This window comes from Tachyglossus aculeatus, chromosome 16, assembly GCF_015852505.1.
Source record: "Tachyglossus aculeatus isolate mTacAcu1 chromosome 16, mTacAcu1.pri, whole genome shotgun sequence".
In the NCBI taxonomy this organism is placed as follows: domain Eukaryota; kingdom Metazoa; phylum Chordata; class Mammalia; order Monotremata; family Tachyglossidae; genus Tachyglossus; species Tachyglossus aculeatus.
In genome coordinates, this window is record NC_052081.1 from 46005746 (window position 1) to 46030833 (window position 25088).

The 25088-nt window shown below is 53.3% G+C and overlaps 2 protein-coding genes across 3 annotated transcripts; one reads left to right on the plus strand and one right to left on the minus strand.

Moving 5' to 3' along the window:
- Nucleotides 1-1594: 1594 nt before the first annotated feature.
- On the plus strand, nt 1595-17726 carry LYPLA2 (lysophospholipase 2). 2 transcript variants are annotated; one of them, XM_038757861.1, is made up of 10 exons: nt 1595-1628; nt 9549-9653; nt 12062-12093; nt 12229-12294; nt 13929-13976; nt 14230-14300; nt 14420-14493; nt 14588-14689; nt 14836-15012; nt 17659-17726. In XM_038757861.1, exons 2-10 carry the CDS (start codon nt 9576-9578, stop codon nt 17707-17709), a joined length of 699 nt encoding a protein of 232 aa, XP_038613789.1. In that variant the 5' UTR covers nt 1595-1628; nt 9549-9575; the 3' UTR covers nt 17710-17726. The 2 variants fall into 2 exon arrangements, with proteins under 2 accessions (XP_038613789.1, XP_038613790.1); XM_038757862.1 differs by having other exon boundaries at nt 14878-15012.
- Nucleotides 17727-18600: 874 nt separating this feature from the next.
- Nucleotides 18601-23130, minus strand: GALE (UDP-galactose-4-epimerase). Its single transcript, XM_038758161.1, has 11 exons — nt 23116-23130; nt 21630-21758; nt 21419-21534; nt 20330-20443; nt 20032-20208; nt 19829-19942; nt 19679-19745; nt 19504-19589; nt 19349-19426; nt 19153-19267; nt 18601-19076 (listed from the first exon to the last, which is right to left on the minus strand). The coding sequence occupies exons 2-11, from the start codon at nt 21751-21753 to the stop codon at nt 19018-19020; spliced, it is 1050 nt and encodes a 349-aa protein (XP_038614089.1). The 5' UTR covers nt 21754-21758; nt 23116-23130; the 3' UTR covers nt 18601-19017.
- Nucleotides 23131-25088: the final 1958 nt, after the last annotated feature.

Sequence of the window (25088 nt, forward strand, 5' to 3'; positions counted from 1 at the left end):
CATCATTATTATCCCAGTGTCTAGAACAATGCTTTGCACATAGTAAGTGCTTAACAATTGCCATCATTGTCATTATAACAATAACTATGTATTTTATCATCATCATCATCATCAATCGTATTTATTGAGCGCTTACTATGTGCACAGCACTGTACTAGGCGCTTGGGAAGTACAAACTGGCAACATCTAGAGACAGTCCCTACCCAACAGTGGGCTCACAGTCTAAAAGGGGGAGATAGAGAACAAAACCAAGCATACTAACAAAATAAAATAAATAGAATAGAAAATAGAATTTTATACAGAATATAATGATTAAGATTAGAGAAGCAGCGTGGCTCAGTGGAAAAGAGCATGGGCTTTGGAGTCAGAGGCCATGGGTTCAAATCCCGGCTCCGCCAGTTGTCAGCTGTGTGACTTTGGGCAAGTCACTTCAATTCTCTGTGCCTCAGTTACCTCATCTGTAAAATGGGGGTTAAGACTGTGAGCCCCCCGTGGGACAACCTGATCACCTTGTAACGTCCCCAGCGTTTAGAACAGTGCTTTGCACATAGTAAGTGCTTAATAAATGCCATTATTATTATCATTAATAATTATATATTTTATATGCAATACAATGTTTATATGATTATTACCATTAATAATGGCTGTTATTGATAGTAGTCATTAATAACAACGATCATAAAAATAATCATTGTTATCGATTGTAACTATCAGTAAGATCATTCATCAGTAACACTAAATATTAATTAATGATTAATATTACCATTAATAATTAACATCAACCAACCATCATTATTGCTAATAATGATTATTATTAATAATGATCGTTATTATTAGTAATGGTCATTATTGGTGATAATTATTGTTATTCATAATCATTATTAACGCTCATCACTATGAGCAACAGTCATCATTAATATTCATCACCGTTATTAATAATCATTATTACTGTCCACCATGATCAGCAATAATCATCACTAATAATGACCGTTACTAATCATTAATAATGATCATTATTATTAATCATAATCATCATTATCAATCATCAGTAATAATCATCAATTATAATCATTATTACTAAGCATCATCAATAATAATTATTAATCATCAATAATAATCATTATTATTAATGATCATCAATAACAATTATTATTAATCATCATCAATACTAATTATTATTAATCATCATCAATAATAATAATTATTAATCATCATCAATAATAATTATTAAACATTAATAACAACCATCATTATTGATAGTCGATTATAATTATCATTAATCATTAACAATAATCGTTATCATTAATAATACCATTATTATTAATAATAACCTGTATTATTGATAATAACCTGTATTATTAATAATAGCCATTATCATCATTAGCCGGCTGGCCTGGGTTTCCTGAGGCGACGCCCCCTGCCACCTCCAAGATGGCGGCCTCCCCCGCCCGTCCTCCCCGCGACCCACTTCCGGTTCCCCACTTCCGGCCGGAGCGCGAGCCCACTTCCGGCGGCGCCCCCCAGCGCTCCCCGGGGACCCGGCGGAAGTTCCGGCGGGGAGGGGAAGGGACGGGGGTGGGAGGGCGGGCGGGGGGCGAGGAGCGCGGGCCCGACCGGCGGACGAAGAGGTGAGTCCCCCCGGGAGGGGACGCGGGGGGCGCGGCGCACGGGTGGCACGTCCCATTTGGGGCCGTGGGCGGGGGGGGGGGGGGGTGCCGGACGGGAGGTCCCATTGTCCGCTGGGGGGCGACAGACCGGATGGGATGTTCCACTGCCCCAAACCCCGGGGGAGGGCTGACCAGTTGGGATGTCCCATTTGCCCGCAGTCCCGGGGGGGGGGGAGAGAGGAGTCCAGATGGGATGGCCCATTGCCCCAAATTCCGCGGGGGGGGGGAGCGACCAGTTGGGATGTCCCATTGTCCCAAACCTCGGGGGGAAGAGAGAGACCAGACGGGATGTCCCATTGTTCCAAGCCCCGGGGGGAAGAGAGGCCAGACGGGATGTCCCATTGTGCCAAACCCCGGGGGAGGGGGTGACCAGTTGGGATTTCCCATTGTCCCAAACCTCGGGGGGAAGAGAGGCCAGCTGGGATGTCCCATCGCCCCAAACCCCGGGGGAGGAGTGACCAGGTGGGACGGCCCATTGTCCCAAAACTCGGGGGGGAGGAGTGATCAGGTGGGACGGCCCATTGTTCCAGACCCCGGGGGAGGGGGATCAGGTGGGATGGCCCATTGCCCCAAAACTCGGGGGGGGGGGGAGAGACCAGACGGGATGGCCCATTGTTCCGAACCCCGGGGGAGGGGGGTGACCAGACGGGATGGCCCATTGCCCCACACCTCTGGGGGGGGAACAGAGACCAGACGGGATGGCCCACTGCCCCCAAACCCCGGGGGGAGGAGTGACCAGATCATCATCGTCATCATCAATCGTGTTTATTGAGCGCTTACTGTGTGCAGAGCACTGGACTAAGCGCTTGGGAAGTCCAGATTGGCAACATCTAGAGACAGTCCCTACCCAGCAGGGGGCTCACAGTCTAAAAGGGGGAGACAGAGAACTAAACCAAACATACTAACAAAATAAAATAAATAGAATAGATAGGTACAAGTAAAATAAATAAATAAATAGAGTAATGGGATGGCCCATTGCCCCAAACCTCGGGGGGAGGAGTGACCCGATGGGGTGACCCATTGCCACAAGGCCCGGGGGGAGGAGAGACCCGGTGGGGCGTCCCACTGCCTGAAATGGGGGGGGGGGAGGAGTGACCAGATGGGGTGTCCCATTGCCTGCAGGCCCAGGGGGGGAGGAGGGACCAGTTGGGATGGCCCATTGCCCCAAATCCCGGGGGGAGGAGTGACCCGATGGGGTGTCCCACTGCCTGAAATGTGGGGGGGGGGGGAGGAGTGACCAGATGGGGTGTCCCATTGCCTGCAGGCCCAGGGGGGAGGAGGGACCAGTTGGGATGGCCCACTGCCCCAAACCTTTGGGGGGAGGATTGACCAGACGGGGTGTCCCACTGTCCCAAACCTTTGGGAGGGAGGAGTGACCAGTTGGGATGTCCCATTGCCCCAAACTTTTGGGAGGAGGAGTGACCAGTTGGGATGTCCAATTCCCCCAAATCTTGGGGGAAGGAAAGACCAGATAGGGTGTCCCACTGTCCCAAACCCCGGGGGGGAGGAGTGACCAGTTGGGATGTCCAATTCCCCCAAATCTTGGGGGAAGGAAAGACCAGATGGGGTGTCCCACTGCCCCAAACCCCGGGGGGAGGAGTGACCAGTTGGGATGTCCAATTCCCCCAAATGCCGGGGGAAGGAAAGACCAGATGGGGTGTCCCATTGCCTGCAGGCCCAGGGGGAGGAGTGACCAGTTTTATGTCCAATTCCCCCAAATCCCGGGGGAAGGAAAGACCAGATGGGGTGTCCCACTGCCCCAAACCCCGGGGGAGGAGTGACCAGTTGGGATGTCCAATGGGGGAGGAAATACCAGATGGGGTGTCCCACTGCCCCAAACCCTGAGGGAGGAGTGACCAGTTGGGATGTCCAATTTCCCCAAATCCCTGGGGAAGGAAAGACCAGATGGGGTGTCCCACTGTCCCAAACCCCGGGGGAGGAGTGACCAGTTGGGATGGCCAATCCCTCCAAATCCCGGGGGAAGGAAAGACCAGATGGGGTGTCCCACTGCCTGAAGGCCCAGGGGGAGGAGTGACCAGTTGGAATGTCCAATCCCCCCAAATCCCGGGGAAGGAAAGACCAGATGGGGTGTCCCACTGCCCCAAACCCCGGGGGAGGAGTGACCAGTTGGGATGTCCAATTCCCCCAAATCCCGGGGGAGGAGTGACCAGTTGGGTTGTCTAATTCCCCCAAACCCCGGGGGAAGGAATGACCAGATGGGGTGTCCCATTGCCTGCAGGCCCAGGGGGAGGAGTGACCAGTTGGGATGTCCAATTTCCCCAAATCCCTGGGGAAGGAAAGACCAGATGGGGTGTCCCACTGTCCCAAACCCCGGGGGAGGAGTGACCAGTTGGGATGGCCAATCCCTCCAAATCCCGGGGGAAGGAAAGACCAGATGGGGTGTCCCACTGCCTGAAGGCCCAGGGGGAGGAGTGACCAGTTGGAATGTCCAATCCCCCCAAATCCCGGGGAAGGAAAGACCAGATGGGGTGTCCCACTGCCCCAAACCCCGGGGGAGGAGTGACCAGTTGGGATGTCCACTTCCCCCAAATCCCGGGGGAGGAGTGACCAGTTGGGTTGTCTAATTCCCCCAAACCCCGGGGGAAGGAATGACCAGATGGGGTGTCCCATTGCCTGCAGGCCCAGGGGGAGGAGTGACCAGTTGGAATGTCCAATCCCCCAAATCCCGGGGGAAGGAAAGACCAGATGGGGTGTCCCACTGCCCCAAACTCTAGGGGAGGAGTGACCAGTTGGGATGTCCAATCCCCCCAAATCCCGGGGGAGGAGTGACCAGTTGGGATGTCCAATTTCCCCAAATCCCAGGGGAAGGAAAGACCGGATGGGGTGTCCCACTGCCCCAAACTCCAGGGGAGGAGTGACCAGTTGGGATGTCCAATTCCCCCAAATCCCGGGGGAAGGAAAGACCAGATGGGGTGTCCCATTGCCTGCAGGCCCAGGGGGAGGAGTGACCAGTTGGAATGTCCATTCCCCCAAATCCCGGGGGAAGGAAAGACCAGATGGGGTGTCCCACTGCCCCAAACCCCGGGGGAGGAGTGACCAGCTGGGATGTCCAATTTCCCCAAATCCCTGGGGAAGGAAAGACCAGATGGGGTGTCCCACTGCCCCAAACCCCAGGGGAAGGAAAGACCAGATGGGGTGTCCAATTCCCCCAAATCCCGGGGGAAGGAAAGACGTGATGGGGTGTCCCACTGCCCCAAACCCTGGGGAGAAGAGAGACCAGTTGGGGTGTCCCATTGTGAAGCCTCCCCGGGGGTCGGGGATGGGGAGTGGGTGGAAACGGGGTGTCCCAGGAGCCGCCATCCGGGGCCCCCCCTCAGCATCCTCAGGGTGGGACCTGATCACCGCCTACTAGGTGCCAGACTCTGTACTAAGCACTGCAGTGGATACCAGCAAGTCGAGTGGGACAAAGTCCCCGTCCCACGTGGGGCTCACCATCCCAACCCCCATTTTATTCATTCGTTCGTTCAGCCGTATTTATTGAGCGCTTAATAATGATGGCATGTATTAAGCTCTTACCATGTGCAAAGCACTGTTTGAAGCGCTGGGGAGGTTACAAGGGATCAGCTTGTCCCACATGGGGCTCGCAGTCTTAATCCCCATTTTACAGATGAGGTGACTGAGGCACCGAGAATAATAATAATAGCATTTATTAAGCGCTTACCATGTGCAAAGCACTGTTCTAAGCGCTGGGGAGGCTACAAGGCGACCAGGTTGTCCCACAGGGGGCTCACAGTCTTCATCCCCATTTTCCAGATGAGGGAACTGAGGCCCAGAGAAGTGAAGTGACTTGCCCAAAGTCACACAGCTGACAAGTGGCAGAGCCGGGATTTGTCTGTTTGTTGCTGAATTGTACTTCCCAAGCGCTTAGTACAGGGCTCTGCACACAGTATGTTCTCGGTAAATACGATGGAATGAAAGACCAGGTAACTGAGGCACAGAGAAGTAAAGTGACTTGCCCAGGGTCACACAGCAGACAGAGCCGAGGAGCCCGCGGAAGCCGGACGGGAAAACCGCAGTCCCCGTTTTGGCGGGAAGAAGACCGGGGCAGAGGTGGAGTCTACTGGGCTCCTCAGGGAATCAGAACCGCTGGCAGCGCTTAGAACAGTGCTCAGCGCTTAATAAATGCCATCATTATTATTATTATTATTATTATTATTATTATTATTATTATTATTATTATTATTATTATTACTGGCCAGGATGGTGAGGAGCTCCGGAAGAGGAAGCGGCTCCTTCCCCTCCTGGAGGGGGGCGGCGGGGAAGGGGAAGCAGGATTTGGGTGAAGAGGCAGGATGCGGGAAAGGAAGAGAGAGGAGGGGGCTCAGAGGCCCAGAGCTGCGGAGGAGAACAGTAATAATAATAATAATAATAATGATGGCATTTATTAAGCGCTTACTATATGCAAAGCACTGTTCTAAGCGCTGGGGAGGTCACAAGGTGATCAGGTTGTCCCACGGGGGGCTCACAGTCTTCATCCCCATTTTACAGATGAGGTCACTGAGGCCCAGAGAAGCGAAGTGATTTGCCCAGAGTCCCTCAGCTGACAATTGGCAGAGCCGGAATAATAATAATAATAATAATAATAATAATAATAATAATAATAATGGCGTTTGTTAAGTGCTTACTATGTGCAGAGCACTGTTCTAAGCGCTGGATTTGAACCCATGACTTCTGACTCCAAAGCCCGGCCTCTTTCCACTGAGCCAGAAGGCCCTTGCACCCTCCTGAGAGGATGAGAGTTGAACTGGCAACTTATTCATTCAATCGTATTTATTGAGCGCTTACTGTGTGCAGAGCACTGGACTAAGCGCTAGGGAAGTCCAAGTCGGCAACATATAGAGACAGTTCCTGCCCAACGGGCTCGCAGTCTTGAAGGGGGAGACAGACAACAAAACAATCAATCAATCAATCAATCAATCGTATTTATTGAGCGCTTACTGTGTGCAGAGCACTGGACTAAGCGCATGGGAAGTCCAAGTTGGCAACACAGAGAGATGGTCCCTACCCAACAGTGGGCTCACAGTCTAGAAGGGGGAGACGCGGACAACAAAACCAAACATACCAACAAAATAAAATAGACTAGATATGTACAAGTAAAATAAATAAATCAATAAATAGAGTAATAAATCTGTACAAACATATCTACATATATCCAGGTGCTGTGGGGAAGGGAAGGAGGTAAGATGGGGATGGAGAGGGGGACGAGGGGGAGAGGAAGGAAGGGGCTCAGTCTGGGAAGGCCTCCTGGAGGAGGTGAGCTCTCAGCAGGGCCTTGAAGGGGGGAAGGCAAAACATGTAGACAGGTGTCAAAATCGTCAGAAGAAATAGAATTAAAGCTAGAGATGCACGTCATCAACAAAATCAAAAGAGTAGTAAATATGTACCAAACGTTTTCCGATGGCTGTTAACACTGTCCAAATATTTCCTAACATAGTGTTGTGATGCCCCAGCCAAGAGGAAAAAGGCTCAATCGTATTTTCAACCCGGTCTTAGAGGTGTCTCTTAAATAGCTGATGCAGAAAGAAATATTTGATACCACCAGCGCCTGAATCTTCCTTGTCCCATGGCAGGGCATTGGAGAATTTCATTGGAGAAAGTTTTGTAGACGACAGATCATCATCGATCGTATTTATTGAGTGCTTACTGTGTGCAGAGCACTGGACTAAGATGGCAGTGCTTTTGCTACCCCCGCTCTAGACTGTGAGCTCGTTGTGGGCAGGGAACGTCACTGTTTTATTGTTTTATTGTACTTTCCCAAGTGCCTAGTACAGTGCTCTGCACACAGTAGGCGCTTAGTAAATACGACTGAAAGAACGGATGAGGGAATCGGAGGATCGGGCGGTTGTGGCCCAGCCAGAGCCACCACCATCCCGGCTCCCAGAGAAGCAGTGTGGCCTTGTGGTTATAGCACGTGGGCCTGGGGGGGTTGAAGGACCTGGGTTCGAATCCCACTTGTCAGCTGTGTGACTTTGGGCAAGTAACTTCACTTCTCTGGGCCTCAGTTCCCTCATCTGGAAAATGGGGATTCATTCATTCAATCATATTTATTGAGCGCTTACTGTGTGCAGAGCACTGGACTAAGCGCTTGGGAAGTCCAAGTGGGCAACATCTAGAGACGGTCCCAACCCAACAACGGGCTCCCAGTCTAGAAGGGGGAGACAGGGAAGAAAACAAAACATATTAACAAAATAAATAGACTAGTAAATATGTACAAGTCACTTCACTTCTCTGGGCCTCAGTTTCCTCATCTGTCAAATGGGGATTCGTTCATTCAATCGGATTTATTGAGCACTTACTGTGTGCAGAGCACTGGACTAAGCTCTTGGGAAGTCCCAAGTCGGCAACATCTAGAGACGGTCCCTACCCAACAGTGGGCTCACAGTCTAGAAGGGGGAGACAGACAACAAAACAAATCCTATTAACAAATTAGTAAATATGTACAAGTCACTTCACTTCTCTGGGCCTCAGTTCCCTCATCTGTCAAATGGGGATTTGTTCATTCAATCGGATTTGTTGAGCACTTACTGTGTGCAGAGCACTGGACTAAGCGCTTGGGAAGTACAAGTTGGCAACATATAGACAGCAAAACAAAACGTGGACAGGTGTCAAGTCGTCAGAATAAGTAGAAATAAAGCTAGATGCACCTCATTAACGAAATAAATAGAATAGTAAATATGTACAAGTAAAATGCATTCATTCATTCATTCAATCGTATTTATTGAGCGCTTACTGTGTTCAGAGCACTAGACTAAGTGCTTGGGAAGTCCAAGTCGGCAACATCTGGAGACGGTCCCTACCCAACAACGGGCTCACAGTCTAGAAGGGGGAGACAGACAACAAAACATATTAACAAAATAAAATGAATAGAATAAATATGTACAAATAAAATAAATAAATAGAGTAATAAATACATACAAATATATACATATATACAGGTGCTGTGGGGAGGGGAAGGAGGTGAGGCGGAGGGATGGAGATGAAGACTGGGAACCCCCTGTGGGACAACCTGTATATATGTATATATGTTTGTACATATTTATTACTCTATTGGTTTTACTTGTACATATTTATTCTATTTATTTTAATTTGAATTTATCAGCTGGGTGACTTTGGGCAAGTCACTGCACTTCTCTGGGCCCCAGTTCCCTCATCTGTCAAATGGGGAGGAAGACTGGGAGCCCCCCATGGGACAACCTGTATTTATGTTTGTACATATTTATTACCCTATTTATTTATTTATTTTACCTGTACATATTTATTCTGTTTATCTTATTTTGAATTTGTCAGCTGTGTGACTTTGGGCAAGTCACTTCACTTCTCTGGGCCTCAGTTCCCTCATCTGTCAGATGGGGAGGAGGACTGGGAGCCCCCCGTGGGACAACCTGTATATATGTTTGTGCGTATTTACTCGTCCATATTTATTCTATTTATTTTATTTTGAATTTGTCAGCTGGGTGACTTTGGGCCAGTCACTTCACTTCTCCGGGCCTCAGTGGCCTCACCTGTAAAATGGGGATGGAGACTGTGAGCCCCCCGTGGGACATCCTGATCACCTTGTAACCTCCCCAGCGCTTAGAACAGAGCTTTGCACATAGTAAGCGCTTAGTAAATGCCATCATTATTATTATTCTTACAGCGCTCTGCGTCCATTAAGCGCTCCCTAAGTACGACCGACCGGCCGGCTGGGAGGAGCGCCGAGCTCCTTTCATTCATTCATTCATTCATTCGTATTTATTGAGCGCTTCCTGTGCGCAGAGCACTGTACTAAGCGCTTGGGAAGTCCAAGTTTGCAACCTGTAGAGCCGGTCCCCCACCCGACGGCGGGCCGACGGTCTAGCCCCCGCACCTCTTCCCCGGCAGGAGCGACGCGGCCGTCCCGCCCGGTGTATGTGCGGTAACAACATGTCTGTCCCCCTTCTCGCCGACGCCGTGACTGTCGCTGGAGCCGAGCGGGAGACGGCAGCGGTAAGAGGGGGCTGGGGGAGACACCCCCCACCCCACCCCGCCACCGCCACCGAGTCACTGGCCTCGGGGATTCTGGGGAAATTGGGAGTCAGGCGGGAGGGTGTCGGGAACGGGGAGAGCCGGATCACTATCCCCTATATAGAATAATAATACTCATTCATTCATTCATTCATTCATTCATTCATTCAATCGTATTTATTGAGCGCTTACTGCGTGCGGAGCACTGGACTAAGCGCTTGGGAAATCCAAGTCGGCAACATAGAGAGACGGTCCCTACCCAACAGCGAGCTCACAGTCTAGAAGAATAGTATAATGATAATAATAGTATCCCCTGTGGGATAATAATAATATTCATTCATTCATTCAGTCGTATTTATTGAGCGCCTACTGCGTGCAGAGCACTGGACTAAGCGCTTGGGAAGTACAAGTCGGCAACTTATAGAGACGGTCCCTACCCCACAGCGGGCTCACAGTCTAGAAGAATAGTATAATGATAATAATAATATCCCCTGTGGGATAATAATAATATTCATTCAATCGTATTTATTGAGCGCTTACTGCGTGCGGACCACTGGACTAAGCGCTTGGGAAGTCCAAGTCGGCAACATAGAAAGACGGTCCCTACCCAACAGGAGGCTCACAGTCTAGAAGAATAGTATAATAATGATAATAATAATAATGTCCCCTGTGGGGTAATAGTAATATTCATTCATTCATTCATTCAATCGTATTGAGCGCTTACTGCGTGCAGAGCACTGGGCTAAGCGCTTGAGAAGTCCAAGTCGGCAAGTTATAGAGAGTCCCTACCCAACAGCGGCCTCACAGTCTAGAAGAATAGTATAATAATAATAATAATAATGATATCCCCTGTGGGATAATAATAATATTCATTCATTCAATCGTATTGAGCGCTTACTGCATGCAGAGCAGTGGACTAAGCGCTTGAGAAGTACAAGTCGGCAACTTATAGAGACGGTCCCCACCCAACAGCGGGCTCACAGTCTAGAAGAATAGTATAATGATAATAATAGTATCCCCTGTGGAATAATAATAATATTCATTCATTCATTCATTCAATCATATTTATTGAGCGCTTACTGTGTGCAGAGCACTGGACTAAGCGCTTGGGAAGTCCAAGTCGGCAACATATAGAGACGGTCCCTACCCAACAGCGGGCTCACAGTCTAGAAGAATATTATAATGATAATAGTGATAGCATTTATTAAGTGCTTACTGTGTGCAAAGCACTGTTCTAAGCGCTGGGGAGGTTAGAGAAGCAGCATGGCTCAGTGGAAAGAGCATGGGCTTGGGAGCCAGAGGTCATGGGTTCAAATCCTGGCTCTGCCAGGTGTCAGCTGTGTGACTTTGGGCAAGTCACTTCGCTTCTCTGGGCCTTAGTTCCCTCATCCGGAAAATGGGGATGAAGACTGTGAGCCCCCCGTGGGACAACCTGATCACCTTGTATCCTCCACAGCGCTTAGCACAGTGCTTTGCACAGAGTAAGTGCTTAATAAATGCCATTATTATTATTATTATTATTAAATCCTGACTCTGCCAGTTGTCAGCTGTGTGACTTTGGGCAAGTCACTTCACTTCTCTGGGCCTCTGTTCGCTCATCTGTAAAATGGGGATGAATCAATCAGTCGTATTTATTGAGCGCTTACTGTGTGCAGAACACTGTACTAAGCACTTGGGAAGTCCAAGTTGGCAACATCTAGAGACAGTCCCTACCCAACAGCGGGCTCACAGTCTAGAAAGGGGAGACAGACAACAAAACCAAACATATTAACGAAATAAAATAAATAGACTAGAGATGTAATGGTAAAATAAATTAATGAAGACTGAGCCCCCCCATGGGACAACCTGATCACCTTGTATCCTCCCCAGCGCTTCGAACGGTGCCTTGCACATAGTAAGCGCTGAACAAATGCCATCATTATAAGGTGATGAGGTTGTCCCACGGGGGGTTCCCAGTCATCAGTCGTATTTATTGAGCGCTTACTGTGTGCAGAGCACTGTACTAAGCGCTTTATCTCCATTTTCATCCCCAAGTCTTCATCCCCGTTTTCCGGATGAGGGAACTGAGGCCCAGGGAGGTGAAGTGACTCGCCCAAAGTCACCCCGCCGGCAGTTGGAACCCGTGACCTCCGGCTCCAAAGCCCGGGCTCTTTCCACTGAGCCACGCTGCTTCTCTGGGATCCGCCCCGAGTGCCGCCTCTCAATCAATCGTATTCATTCATTCATTCGTATTTATTGAGCGCTTCCTGTGTGCAGAGCACTGGACTAAGCGCTTGGGAAGTCCAAGTGGGCAACACAGAGAGACGGTCCCTACCCGACAGTGGGCCCAGCATCCCGTCCCGTGCCCTCCCAGCCTGAATTCTCAGCCCTGAATCTGTTCCTCTCCCCAGGTCATTTTCCTGCACGGACTCGGAGACACGGGGTGAGCGAGCGAGCGAGCGGGAATGAGGTGTCCGGTGGGGAGGGATGCGGAGGGATGCGGAAGGGGACGGAGAAGCCCTTCAGCCGGCCGCTCCTCTCCCTTCTCTCTCCCTCCATTCCTCCCTCCTTCCCTCAGCCACAGCTGGGCCGACGCGCTGTCCTCCATCCGCCTGCCCTACATCAAATACATCTGTCCCCACGCGTGAGTGTCCGAAGGGGCGGGGGGCGGCGGATCGGGGCGAGGGAAAAAATCGCGGGCTGCAGCCGGGGACCACCCCTCTCGCCCTCGCTTCCTCCCTTTCCTTGGTATTTATCATCATCGTCATCATCAGTCGGATTTATTGAGCGCTTACTGTGTGCAGAGCACTGTACTAAGCGCTTGGGAAATACAAGTTGGCAACATAGAGAGACAGTCCCTACCCAACAGCGGGCTCACAGTCTAAAAGCACTTATCGAGCGCTTACCGTGTGCAGGGCACTGTTCTAAGCGCCGGGGAAGTCCAAGCGGGCCGCATCTCGAGGCGGTCCCTACCCAACGGCGGGCTCACGGTCTAGAAGGATGGATGAAGTACCCACTGCATGGGTGGGCTCCCTCCTTTCAGTCAGTCAATCAATCAATCGTATTTATTGAGCGCTTACTGTGTGCAGAGCACTGTACTAAGCGCTTGGGAAGTCCAAGTTGGCAACGTATAGAGACGGTCCCTACCCAACAGCGGGCTCACAGTCTAGAAGGGGGAGATGGAGAACAAAACCAAACATACTAACAAAATAAAATAAATAGATTAGATATGTACAAGTAAGATAAATCATCATCATCATCAATCGTATTTATTGAGCGCTTACTGTGTGCGGAGCACTGTACTAAGCGTTTGGGAAGTACAAGTTGGCAACATATAGAGACAGTCCCTACCCAACAGTGGGCTCACAGTCTAAAATAGATAGATAAATAGATAAAATAGATACAGTAATAAATATGTACAAACATATATACATATATACAGGTGCTGTGGGGGAAGGGAAGGAGGTAAGATGGCGGGGATGGGGGGGTGAGGGGGAGAGGAAGGAAGGGGCTCAGTCTGGGAAGGCCTCCTGGAGGAGGTGGTATTTGTTAAGTGCTTGCTATGTGCCAAGCACTGGGGCAAATACAAGGAAATCAGGTTATAATAATAATAATGACGGCATTTATTAAGCGCTTACTCTGTGTAAAGCACTGTTCTAAGCGCTGGGGAGGTTACAAGGTGATCAGGTTGTCCCACGGGGGGCTCCCAGCCTCCACCCCCATTTTACAGTTGAGGAAACTGAGGCATAGAGAAGTGAAGTGACTTGCCCAAAGTCACACAGCCGACAACCGGCGGAGCCGGGATTGGGACCCACGACCTCCGACTCCAAAGCCCGGGCTCTTCCCGCTGAGCCACGCTGCTTTTGTTGGTTCGGTCGTGTTGATCGAGCGCTTACCGTGTGCCGGGCACTGTTCTAAGCGCGGGGGGAGTCCAAGCGGGCCGCTTCTCGAGGCGGTCCCTACCCAACGGCGGGCTCGCGGTCTAGAAGGATGGATGAAGTACCCAGTGGGTGGGCTACCTCCTTTCTGCCCCCTCCCTGCCGGGGTCACTCACCAAGTCAGCTGGGCCCCTGCCGCCTCGGCCCCCGCTGCCCGCAGCCGCCGCGGGCACCGGCCCCGTCGCCGGGCAACGCAGCAAACACGGGCAACGCGGCAAACACGGGCCGGGCCCCTGGGGTCCTAATCCCGCCCCGCCCTCCCCTCGCCCTTTTCCCTGCAGGGAGGGAAGGGGAATCCCTTGGCTCCGCTTACCTCCCCTTCCCGCCCATCTCTCCGCAGACCTCGCATCCCGGTCACCCTCAACATGAAGATGGTGATGCCCTCCTGGTCAGTGCTCCGGGCGGGGGAGACGGGGGCGGGGGCGCATCATCATCATCATCAGTCGTATTTATTGAGCGCTTACTGTGTGCAGAGCACTGGACTAAGCGCTTGGGAAGTACAAATCGGCAACATATAGAGCCGCCCTCCCTGCCCCCGAGGAGCTTTCGGTCGAGGAGGGAGGCGGGGCGGGTGGATTCGGGCCTCGGCTCCGGGGCTGCGACGGGAGGCCGAGCCCCGCCGCGGGATCTCGTCCGGGCAGGTTCGACCTGATGGGGCTGAGTCCGGATTCCCCGGAGGATGAGGCGGGGATCAAGAAAGCGGCGGAGAACAGTAAGCCGGGCCCGGGTTTGGGAAGCATCCCCACCCCCCGGGCCGTCCCCGCCGTCCGTCCCCCACCTGACCCCCGGCCTCCGGCCTCCGCCCGCCTTCCTCTCTCTCCCCCGCCGCAGTCAAGGCCCTCATCGAGCACGAAGTCAAGAGCGGGATCCCCCCGGATCGCATCGTCCTGGGGGGCTTCTCGCAGGTGAGCGGGGGGGACGGGGGGGGACGGGGGGCCCGGGCGGAGGCGGGGGGCGAGGCGCTAAGGAGTGGTCCCTTGCCTTGGGCGTGTGCCGCAGGGCGGGGCGCTTTCCCTGTACACGGCTCTCACCTGCCCGCACCAGCTGGCCGGCATCGTGGCGCTCAGCTGCTGGCTCCCCCTGCACCGCGCCTTCCCCCAGGTAATCAATCAATCGATCGATCGGTCAGCGAGTCGGGACCGTCGCGGCGCCGGTTCGGCGCTCAGCGGGGGCGGGCCCGCCCCCCCGCCCCGAAGCTCGCTGACCGCGGCCGCCGCGGCGGCGGCGGCGGCGGCTCCCGGCTGCAGGCGGCGGACGGCGGCGTCAACAGGGACATCGCCATCCTGCAGTGCCACGGGGAGCTGGACCCCATGATCCCCGTGCGGTTCGGGGCCCTGACCTCCGAGAAGCTCAAGTCCGTCGTCACCCCGTCCCGGGTCCAGTTCAAAACCTTCCCGGGCGTCATGCACGGCTCCTGCCCGCAGGTCAGCCAACGCCCCCCGCGCCTCCGCCCTCCCCTGCCACCACCGCCCGTCCGGCAGAGTCCCTTCCCCCCAGAACCAGGAATAATAATAATAATAATGATAACGACGGCGTTTATTAAGCGCCTACTAAGCACTGTTCTAAGCGCTGGGGAGATTACGAGGTGATGGGGCTGTCCCACGGTGGGGGGCTCCCGATCTTCATCCCCATTTTGCAGATGAGACAGCTGAGGCCCAGAGAAGTGAAGTGACTTCTTGCCCAAAGTCACACAGCTGACAGTAATAATAATAATGTGGTATTTGTTAAGCGCTTACTATGTGCAAAGCACTGTTCTAAGCCCTGGGGAGGTTACAAGGTGATGAGGTTGTCCCCCGGGGGGCTCCCAGTTTTCATCCCCATTTTACAGGTGGGGGAACTGGGGCCCAGAGAAGTGAAGTGACTTCTTGCCCAAAGTCACACAGCTGACAGTAATAATAATAATGTGGTATTTGTTAAGCGCTTACTATGTGCAAAGCACTGTTCTAAGCGCTGGGGAGGTTACAAGGTGATCAGGTGGTCCCCCGGGGGTCTCCCAGTCTTCATCCCCATTTTACAGGTGGGGGAACTGAGGCCCAGAGAAGTGAAGTGACTTCTTGCCCAAAGTCACACAGCTGACAGTAATAATAATAATAATAATAATGGTGGTATTTGTTAAGTGCTTACTATGTGCAAAGCACCGTTCTAAGCTCTGGGGAGGTTACTAGGTGATGAGGTTGTCCCCCGGGGGCCTCCCAGTCTTCATCCCCATTTTACAGATGGGGAACTGAGGCCCAGAGAAGTGAAGTGACTTGCCCAAAGTCACACAGCTGACAGTAATAATGGTGGTATTTGTTAAGCGCTTAGTATGTGCAAAGCACCGTTCTAAGCGCTGGGGAGGTTACAAGGTGATCAGGTTGTCCCCTGGGGGGCTCACAGTCTTCATCCCCATTTTACAGGTCGGGGAACTGAGGCCCAGAGAAGTGAAGTGACTTGCCCAAAGTCACACAGATGACAGTAATAATAATAATAATAATGGTGGTATTTAAGTGCTTACTATGTGCAAAGCACTGTTCTAAGCGCTGGGGAGATCAGGTTGTCCCACAGTGGGGTTCACGGTCCTCATCCCCAACTGACAGATGAGAGAACTGAGGCCCAGAGAAGTGAAGTGACTTGCCCCAAGTCACACAGCTGAACTGGTGGAGGCAGGATTTGAACCTGTGACCTCTGACTCCAAAGCCCGGGCTCTTTCCACTGAGCCACGCTGCTTCTCTGGTCAGTTGTATTTATTGGGCGCTTACTGTGTGCAGAGCACTGTGCTAAGCGCTTGGGAGAGTGCAATGCCCACAACGAGCTTATAGTCCAGAGGGAGCCCAGATAATTGGTCCCGTCTCCTCCCCTTGAAGCCTGGGCAATGATAATAATAATAACAATAATAATAATAATAATAATGATTACAATGGCATTTATTAAGCGCTTACTATGTGCAAAGCACTGTGCCCCTCTCCCTCCTGCCCCCCACCCAACACCCCTCTGGAACCCAGATAACCGGCCCCCGGGCACCCCCCCGCCTCCGTCCCAGAGTTCAGCTGATGGCACAGTGGATTCATTCATTCAATCGTATTTATTGAGCGCTTACTGTGTGCAGAGCACTGTACTAAGCGCTTGGGAAGTACAAGTCGGCAACATTTAGAGACGGCCCCTCCCCAACAACGGGCTCACAGTCTAGAAGGCTAGACTGTGGATAGAGCCCGGAACTGGGAGTCAGAAGGTCACGGGTTCCAATCCTGGCTCCGCCACCTGTCTGCTCTGTGACCTTGGGTAAGTCACTTCTATTCAGTCGTATTTATTGAGCGCTTACGGTGGGCAGAGCACTGTACTAAGCGCTTGGGAAGTCCAATCAATCAGTCGTATTTATTGAGCACTTACTGTGTGCAGAGCACTGTACTAAGTGCTTGGGAAGTCCAAGTTGGCAGCATATAGAGACAGTCCCTACCCAACAGCGGGCTACTTCTCTACTTCTATTCAGTCGTATTTATTGAGCGCTTACTGTGGGCAGAGCACTGTACTAAGCGCTTGGGAAGTCCAACCAGTCAATCATCAGTCGTATTTATTGAGCGCTTAATGTGGGCCGAGCACTGTACTAAGCGCTTGGGAAGTCCAAGTTGGCAGCATATAGAGACGGTCCCTACCCAACAGCGGGATACTTCTCTGGGCCTCAGTTTCCTCATCTGTAAAATGGAGATCGAGGCTGTGAGCCCCACCTGGGACGGGGATCGCGTCCAGCCCAATTTGCCCGTATCCGCCCTGGCGCTTAGTACAGTGCCCGGCCCACAGTGAGCGATCACCAACCGGCACGGTTGTCGCTGTAACCGTCCCCCAGCCCCCCGGGTAATCAATCAATCAATCGTATTTACTGAGCGCTTACTGTGTGCACAGCACTGTACTAAGCGCTTGGGAAGTACAAGTTGGCAACATAGTCACCTTTTAGACTGTGAGCCCACTGTTGGGTAGGGACCGTCTCGACATGCTGTCAACTTGGACTTCCCAAGCGCTTAGTCCAGTGCTGTGCACACAGTAAGCGCTCAATAAGTACGATTGATTGATTGATTGATCGATTGCTTGTCACCCAGGAGATGGCCGCCGTGAAGGAGTTCATCGAGAAGCTGCTGCCCCGGGTCTAGCGGAAGCCCCCCCCCCCCCCCCCCCCCCCACGGTCACGGGGAGAGGCCGGGGACGGTGGGCACCGTCTCCGCTCTCCGCCCGCCGGAAGCCATGGCAACCAGCCTCCGCCCCGCTCCCCGTCCCGCCCCGTCCCCGGCCCCCTCGGGGGCGGCCCTCGCCGGGGCCTGGGCCGCCAGTCCACTCAGGAAGCAGCACGACCCCCGGACCCGGCCGGCGGCCGGCGGCGGCGGCCTTGCCCTGTCCTCCCCGGGCCGTGGCCGCCGGGCCCCGCTAGCGCACGTCCTGGTGGACCGCCCCTTCCCCTCCCCGCTTCCCGTTTGTCTCCGTCACGATAATCCCGCGTCCTGGTAGCTTTCCAATCGGCCCGCCCCGGGCCCCTCACGACCGTGAATGTGTCCGTCCGCGTCTGGCCCCCGGAGCGGGGCCGCCGGGCCTCTCGCTGCTGCCTCCTCCTCCTCCTCGGAGGGGCCCGGGCCCGCCGCCCCGCTCGCCTCTCCCCCTCCCCTGCCGGCAAGGGGCATCCCCCCCATCCCACCCCACCCCGTCTAGGCCGGGCCCCCTCCGACCGAGGAAACCGGAGCCAACCGGGCGGCCTCGGCCGGCGGGAGAGGGGCCGCGGCAGGAGAGCTTCGACCCCACCGTCCCCCCCGAGGGAGCGGGGAAGGCCCGGGGGAGACGGCCCGCCGGACCCCCGGTCCCCCCACGGGGCCGGGCTGGGGCTCTCTCGTCTTCCCTGCGCGTGGTCCGGCCGTTTTGTGTTCCAGAATCAGATTGGAGAATAAAGGAAGCAGACCTTTCCCCCGCCTCCCCAGGCTGCTCTGTCTTCCCTTCCCCGCGGCGAGGCAGGGGAGGAGAGAGGGGCTGACGCCACCGGGGCACGGTTTCCAGCGTGGAGAAAACGTAAGAAACTTTATTGCCAGCCCCCGTGGAAGGTGTCTGCTGCATCATAAGTTAATCGGGGTTACCCAGCTGCGCTCTGAACGTGGTCCCTGTGTCCCGTCATCCCCGCCCCAGCCTTGTTCCCGTCTTTTGGTCGCTGAGGGGGGGACTGTGGAGTCCCCCCGGCCCCTGGAGTTGGTCCCGCAAGGGGAAGGGGACGGACCCCAGGTGGGAAGAGGGGCAGGGACTGACCCTCCCTGGGGCGACGTGAGGTAGGCGGGTGCCCCCGGAGAAGGAGCGATGGGGTGGGGTGGGATCGAGACAGTCGGGCGGCCCACCGAGGCAGGGGTGACCGCTGCCCGGCGGGTCCCGGGCTACCGGGGGGAAGGAGACGCGGTTGCGCCGCCCTGTTCCTGGCCGGCACCCCCTCAGGCCGTGGCGCTGAAGCCGTGAGGGTTGTTCTTCTGCCAACGCCACAGATCCTCACCTGCGGGGCGAGAAGCGGGTCAGGACCCCCCCGGGCTCCCGCCTGCAGAGCCAGCAGGGCGGCGGCGGCCACTCACACATCTTATCCAGGCCGAAGGCGGCCTTCCAGCCCAGCTCCTCCTCGGCCAGCTTGGGGTCGGCGTAGCAGGCGGCCACGTCGCCGTCCCTCCGGGCCACGACCCTGTAGGGGATCTGGAAGAGAGGGGTCAGGCGGCGGGGGGCGGCCGGGCAGGGGGGCCCCGCCGCCCGGGGAGAGGCGGAGGGAGGGCTCACCGTCTTCCCCGACGCTTTCTCCATCGCCCCGACCATCTGCAGCACCGAGTAGCCGGTGCCCGTGCCCAGGTTATAGACCTGCGGGGACAGAAGCCGCTCAGGAGCCTGTCCCCGTCGCCCCCCGAGTCCGGCCTCCCTCCCCGGTGCCCCCCGACCTTGCAGCCGCAGTTTTCCTTCAGCTTCCCCAGGGCAGCGATGTGACCTTTGGCCAGGTCCACCACGTGGATGTAATCGCGGACGCCTGGCGGGAGAGGGACGAGACGGGGGTCACCCTCCCTCCCGGCCCCCCCGTGCCCCCCGCCGCCCGGAGAGGGGGGCCGCACGCTCCACCTGTCCCGTCCTCCGTGGCGTAGTCGTTGCCGAAGACGCTCAGGATCTCCCGCCGGCCGACGGCCACCTGCGGGGAGGGGCCGGGCCGTGAGGGACGCCCCTCCGCGAAAGCCCCGCTGCCCCCGCACGCCTGCCCCCCGGCCCCCTCACCTGCGAGACGTAGGGCATCAGGTTGTTGGGGATGCCCTGGGGGTCCTCGCCGAGGCGGCCCGACGGGTGGGCCCCGGTGGGGTTGAAGTAACGCAGCAGCACGGCCTGCCAGCCCTGGCGCGGGCGAGGAGGAGGGCGCTGAGGGAGGAAGGGGGCCGCGGGACCCTCCGCCCCCGCCTAGCCGTCCCCCCCGCCCCGCTCACCTCCTCGGCCCGGCACAGGTCCCGGACCATCTCCTCGATGAAGAACTTGGACTTGCCGTAGGGGTTGGTGCAGCCCCCGACGGGGTGGCCCTCGTCCAGCGGGAGGTAGCGGGGGGCCCCGTACACCGTGGCCGAGCTGCTGAAAACCAGCTTCCGCACCCCGTGGGCGCGCATGGTCTGGGGGCCGCGGGGGACGGCGAGTCAGGCCCGACTTCTGCCCGAGGGTCCCCCGGCTCCGTCCGGACCCCCCCCCCCCCCAAAAGCCCCGGCGTGGCCCCCCCACGGGCCCCTCGGCCACCTCCAGCAGCTGGATGGTTCCCGTGAGGTTGACGCGGTAGTAGTCCAGGGGTCTCCGCACCGACTCTCCCACCGCTTTCAGGCCCGCGAAGTGGATCACGGCCGTGAAGTGGTGCTGCGGTGGACGGGGCGGGGGACGGCGTTAGAGGCTCTCCCTGACCCCGGCCGGTTTCCCGGTAATAATAATAATGACGGCATTTATTAAGCACTTACTGTGTGCAGAGCACTGTACTAAGCGCTTGGGAAGTACAAGTTGGCAACATATACAGTCCCTACCCAACAGTGGGCTCACAGTCTAGAAGGCCCAGAGAAGTGACTTGCCCAAAGTCACCCAGCTGACAATTGGTGGAGCCGGGACAATAACAATAATAATGATAATAGCATTTATTAAGTGCTTATTATGTGCAAAGCACTGTTCTAAGTGCTGGGGAGGTTACAGGGTGATCAGGTTGTCCCACAAGGGGCTCACAGTCTTAATCCTCATTTGACAGATGAGGGCACTGAGGCCCAGAGAAGTGACTTGCCCAGAGTCACCCAGCTGACAATTGGAGGAGCCAGGATAATAACAATAATACTAGTAGCATTTATTAAGCGCTTACTATGTGCAAAGCACTGTTTTAAGCGCTGGGGAGGTCCAAGGTGATCAGGTTGTCCCACGGGGGGCTCACGGTCTTAATCCCCATTTTCCAGATGAGGGCACTGAGGCCCAGAGAAGTGACTTGCCCAAAGTCACCCAGCTGACAATTGGTGGAGCCGGGATAATAATAATAATAATAATAGCATTTATTAAGCGCTTACTATGTGCAGAGCACCGTTCTAAGCGCTGGGGAGGTTCCAAGGTGATCGGGGGGCTCACGGTCTTAATCCCCATTTTCCAGATGAGGTCACTGAGGCCCAGAGAAGTGAAGTGACTTACCCAAAGTCACACAGCTGGCTATTGGCGGAGCTGGGATTTGAACCCATGACCTCTGACTCCAAAGCCCGGGCTCTTTCCACCGAGCCACGCTGCTTCTCGGTGCCCTCCCGAGTCACCACCCCAGTCGGGGATTGGGGCGCGGCTGGCACCCGTCCCCGTCCCCGTCCCCCTTACCTTCTCAAAGAGCGCCCGCAGGGCCGCCCCGTCCAGTATGTCCGCTTCCTCGAACTCCACGGTCCTCCCCGTGACCTCCTCCACGCGGCGCAGGCTCTCGGGGACGCCCCCGGCCCCTGCACGGGGAAGACGAAGCCTCCGTGAGGGACCGTCCCCCCCCCGCGACGCGCCCCTTTTGGGGGGGGATTCCGGCCGCCACGGCCCCCCTCACCCCGGATGGCGTTGTGTAAGTTGTCGACGACCACGGGGACGTAGCCCGCCTCCAGCAGCTCCAGCACCGTGTGGCTGCCGATGTAGCCGGCGCCGCCCGTCACCAGGACCTTCTCCTCCGCCATCTCCCCTGGGGATCATTAGTGCTATTATTAGAATGCCGTTTGTTCATTCATTCATTCGTATTGATTGAGCGCTTACTGTGTGCAGAGCACTGGACTAAGTGCTTGGGAAGTCCAAGTCGGCAACATCTAGAGACGGTCCCTACCCAACAGCGGGCTCACAGTCTAGAAGGGGGAGACAGACAACGAAACATATTAACAAAATAAAAGAAATAGAATAGTAAATATGGACAAGTAAAATAGAGTAATAAATATGTACAAACATATACATTCATTCATTCAATCATTTATTGAGCGCTTACTGTGTGCTTAAGCGCTTACTATGTGCAAAGCACTGTTCTAAGCACTGGGGGGGATACAAGGTGATCAGGCTGTCCCGCGTGGGTTGGGTAGGGACCGTCTTTACATGTTGCCAAGTTGTACTTCCCAAGCGCTTAGTACAGTGCTCTGCACACAGTAAGCGCTCAATAAATATGATTGAATGAATGCACACAGTAAGCGCTCAATAAATACAATTGAACGAATGAATGAATGCACACAGTAAGCACTCAATAAATACGGTTGAATGAATGAATGCACACAGTAAGCACTCAATATGATTGAATGAATGCACACAGTAAGCGCTCAATATGAATGAATGAATGCACACTAAGCGCTCAATAAATACGAATGAATGAATGCACACAGCGCTCAATAAATATGATTGAATGAATGAATGCACACAGTAAGCGCTCAATAAGTACGAATGAATGAATGCACACAGTAAGCGCTCAATAAGTACGAATGAATGAATGCACACAGTAAGCGCTCAATAAATATGATTGAATGAATGAATGTACACAGTAAGCGCTCAATAAGTACGAATGAATGAATGCACACAGTAAGCGCTCAATAAATACGATTGAATGAATGAATGTACACAGTAAGCGCTCAATAAATATGATTGAATGAATGCATGCACAGTAAGTGCTCAATAAATACAACTGAATGAATGAATACACACAGCGCTCAATAAATACGGTTGAATGAATGACAGCACACAGTAAGCGCTCAATAAATACGACTGAATGAATGCACACAGTAAGCGCTCAATAAATATGACCGAACGAATGAATGCACACTAAGCACTCAATAAATACAATTGAACGAATGAATGAATGCACACAGTAAGCTTTCAAATACGAATGAATGAATGCACACAGTAAGTGCTCAATAAATACGATTGAATGAATGAATCCCCATTTTACAGATGCCGTAACAGGCTGTGTGACTTTGGGCAAGTCACTTTACTTCTCTGGGCCCCACTTCCCTCATCTGTCAAGTGGGGATGAAGACTAGGAACCCCCTGTGGGACAACCTGATCACCTTGTAACCTCCTCAGCTCTTAGAGCAGCAGCGTGGCTCATTGGAAAGAGCCCGGGCTTTGGAGTCAGAGGTTATGGGTTCAAATCCCGACTGCCAGTTGTCAGCTGTGTGGCTTTGGGCAAGTCACTTCACTTCTCTGGGCCTCAGTTCCCCCATCTGTAAAATGGGGATTAAGACTGTGAGCCCCACGTGGGACAACCTGATCACCTAGTATCCTCCCCAGCGCATAGAACAGTGCTTTGCACGTAGTAAGCGCATAGCAAATGTCATCAGCATTATTATTATTAGGACAGTGCTTTGCACGTAGTAAGCGCTTAACAAATGCCATCATTATTATTATTAGGACAGTGCTTTGCACATAGTAAGTGCTTAACAAATGCCATCATTATTATTATTATTATTATTATTAGGACAGTGCACGTAGTAAGCGCTTAACAAATATCATTATTATTATTATTATTATTAGAACAGTGCTTTGCACATAGTAAGTGCTTAACAACTGTCATTATTCTTAGAACAGTGCTTTGCACGTAGTAAGCGCTTAATAAATATCATTATTATTATTAGAACAGTGCTTTGCACGTAGTAAGTGCTTAACAAATATATTATTATTAGAACAGTGCTTTGCACGTAGTAAGTGCTTAAATGTCATTATTATTATTATTATTAGAACAATGCTTTGCACGTAGTAAGCGCTTAATCAATCACTTGTATTTATTGAGCGCTTACTATGTGCAGAGCACTGTACTAAGCGCTTGAAAATGTCATTTTTATTATTATTAGAACGATGCTTTGCACGTAGTAAGCGCTTAACAAATGTCATTATTATTATTATTATTAGAACAATGCTTTGCACGTAGTAACTGCTTCACAAATGTCATTATTATTATTATTATTATTAGAACAATGCTTTGCACGTATTAAGTGCTTAATAAATGTCATTATTATTATTAGGGCAGTGCTTTGCACGTAGTAAGCGCTTAATAAATATCATTATTATTATTATTAAGCGACTTGGCCAAAGTGGCGGCCCTGCCCGGCTCCTCCCGTGGGATCCGGGGCGAGGCCGCGGGCCGGGGACGTGGCAGCCGCCACGGCCGAGGCGTCCTCGGGGTCCGGCTGCCAACGTCCCCGCCCTGGGCAAACCTCTGGCAGTGGGCTGGACGGTTGGGGGGTGTTGGGGGAAGCGGGGACACCACAGACACTGAGGCCTTTCATTCCCGGCCGGCCGCTCCGCTCTGCCAGGCCGCACGGCACCGCACTGGGAGCGCCTTGTCAGCAAGGAATGTGTCCGTCTGTTGTGCTAACGTCCTCTCCCAAGCGCTTAGTACAGTGCTCTGAACACAGGAATAATAATAATGGCATTTATTATGCGCTTACTACGTGCAAAGCACTGGTGGGGGGGGGGGGGGATACAATAATAATGGAGCCCACTGTTGGGTAGGGACCGTCTCTATATGTTGCCAACTTGTACTTCCCTAGCGCTCTGCACACAGTAAGCGCTCAATAAATACGACTGAATGGATGAATAATGGCATTTATTAAGCGCTTACTATGTGCGAAGCACTGGGGGGGATACAACAATAATAATAACGTTAGCCCACTGTTGGGTAGGGACCGTCTCTATATGTTGCCAACTTGTACTTCCCTAGCGCTCTGCACACAGTAAGCGCTCAATAAATACGACTGAATGGATGAATAATGGTATTTATTAAGCGCTTACTATGTGCGAAGCACTGGGGGGGATACAACAATAATAATAACGTTAGCCCACTGTTGGGTAGGGACCGTCTCTATATGTTGCCAACTTGTACTTCCCTAGCGCTCTGCACACAGTAAGCGCTCAATAAATACGACTGAATGGATGAATAATGGCATTTATTAAGCGTTTACTATGTGCGAAGCACTGGGGGGGATACAATAATAATAATAATGGAGCCCACTGTTGGGTAGGGACCGTCTCTATGTGTTGC

Bases quoted from the DNA above. Each gene is read 5' to 3' on its own strand.
- LYPLA2 (XM_038757861.1), top strand. From the start codon at position 9,576: ATGTGCGGTAACAACATGTCTGTCCCCCTTCTCGCCGACGCCGTGACT. The intron at 9,654-12,061 runs GTAAGAGGGGGC...TCCTCTCCCCAG, and splicing joins CCGAGCGGGAGACGGCAGCG to GTCATTTTCCTGCACGGACT. The intron at 12,295-13,928 runs GTGAGTGTCCGA...ATCTCTCCGCAG, and splicing joins AAATACATCTGTCCCCACGC to ACCTCGCATCCCGGTCACCC.
- GALE (XM_038758161.1), bottom strand. From the start codon at position 21,753: ATGGCGGAGGAGAAGGTCCTGGTGACGGGCGGCGCCGGCTACATCGGC. The intron at 19,943-20,031 runs GTGAGCGGGGCG...CGCCCGCGCCAG, and splicing joins ACCTGTGCCGGGCCGAGGAG to GGCTGGCAGGCCGTGCTGCT. The intron at 19,268-19,348 runs GTGAGCCCTCCC...CCTCTCTTCCAG, and splicing joins AGAAAGCGTCGGGGAAGACG to ATCCCCTACAGGGTCGTGGC.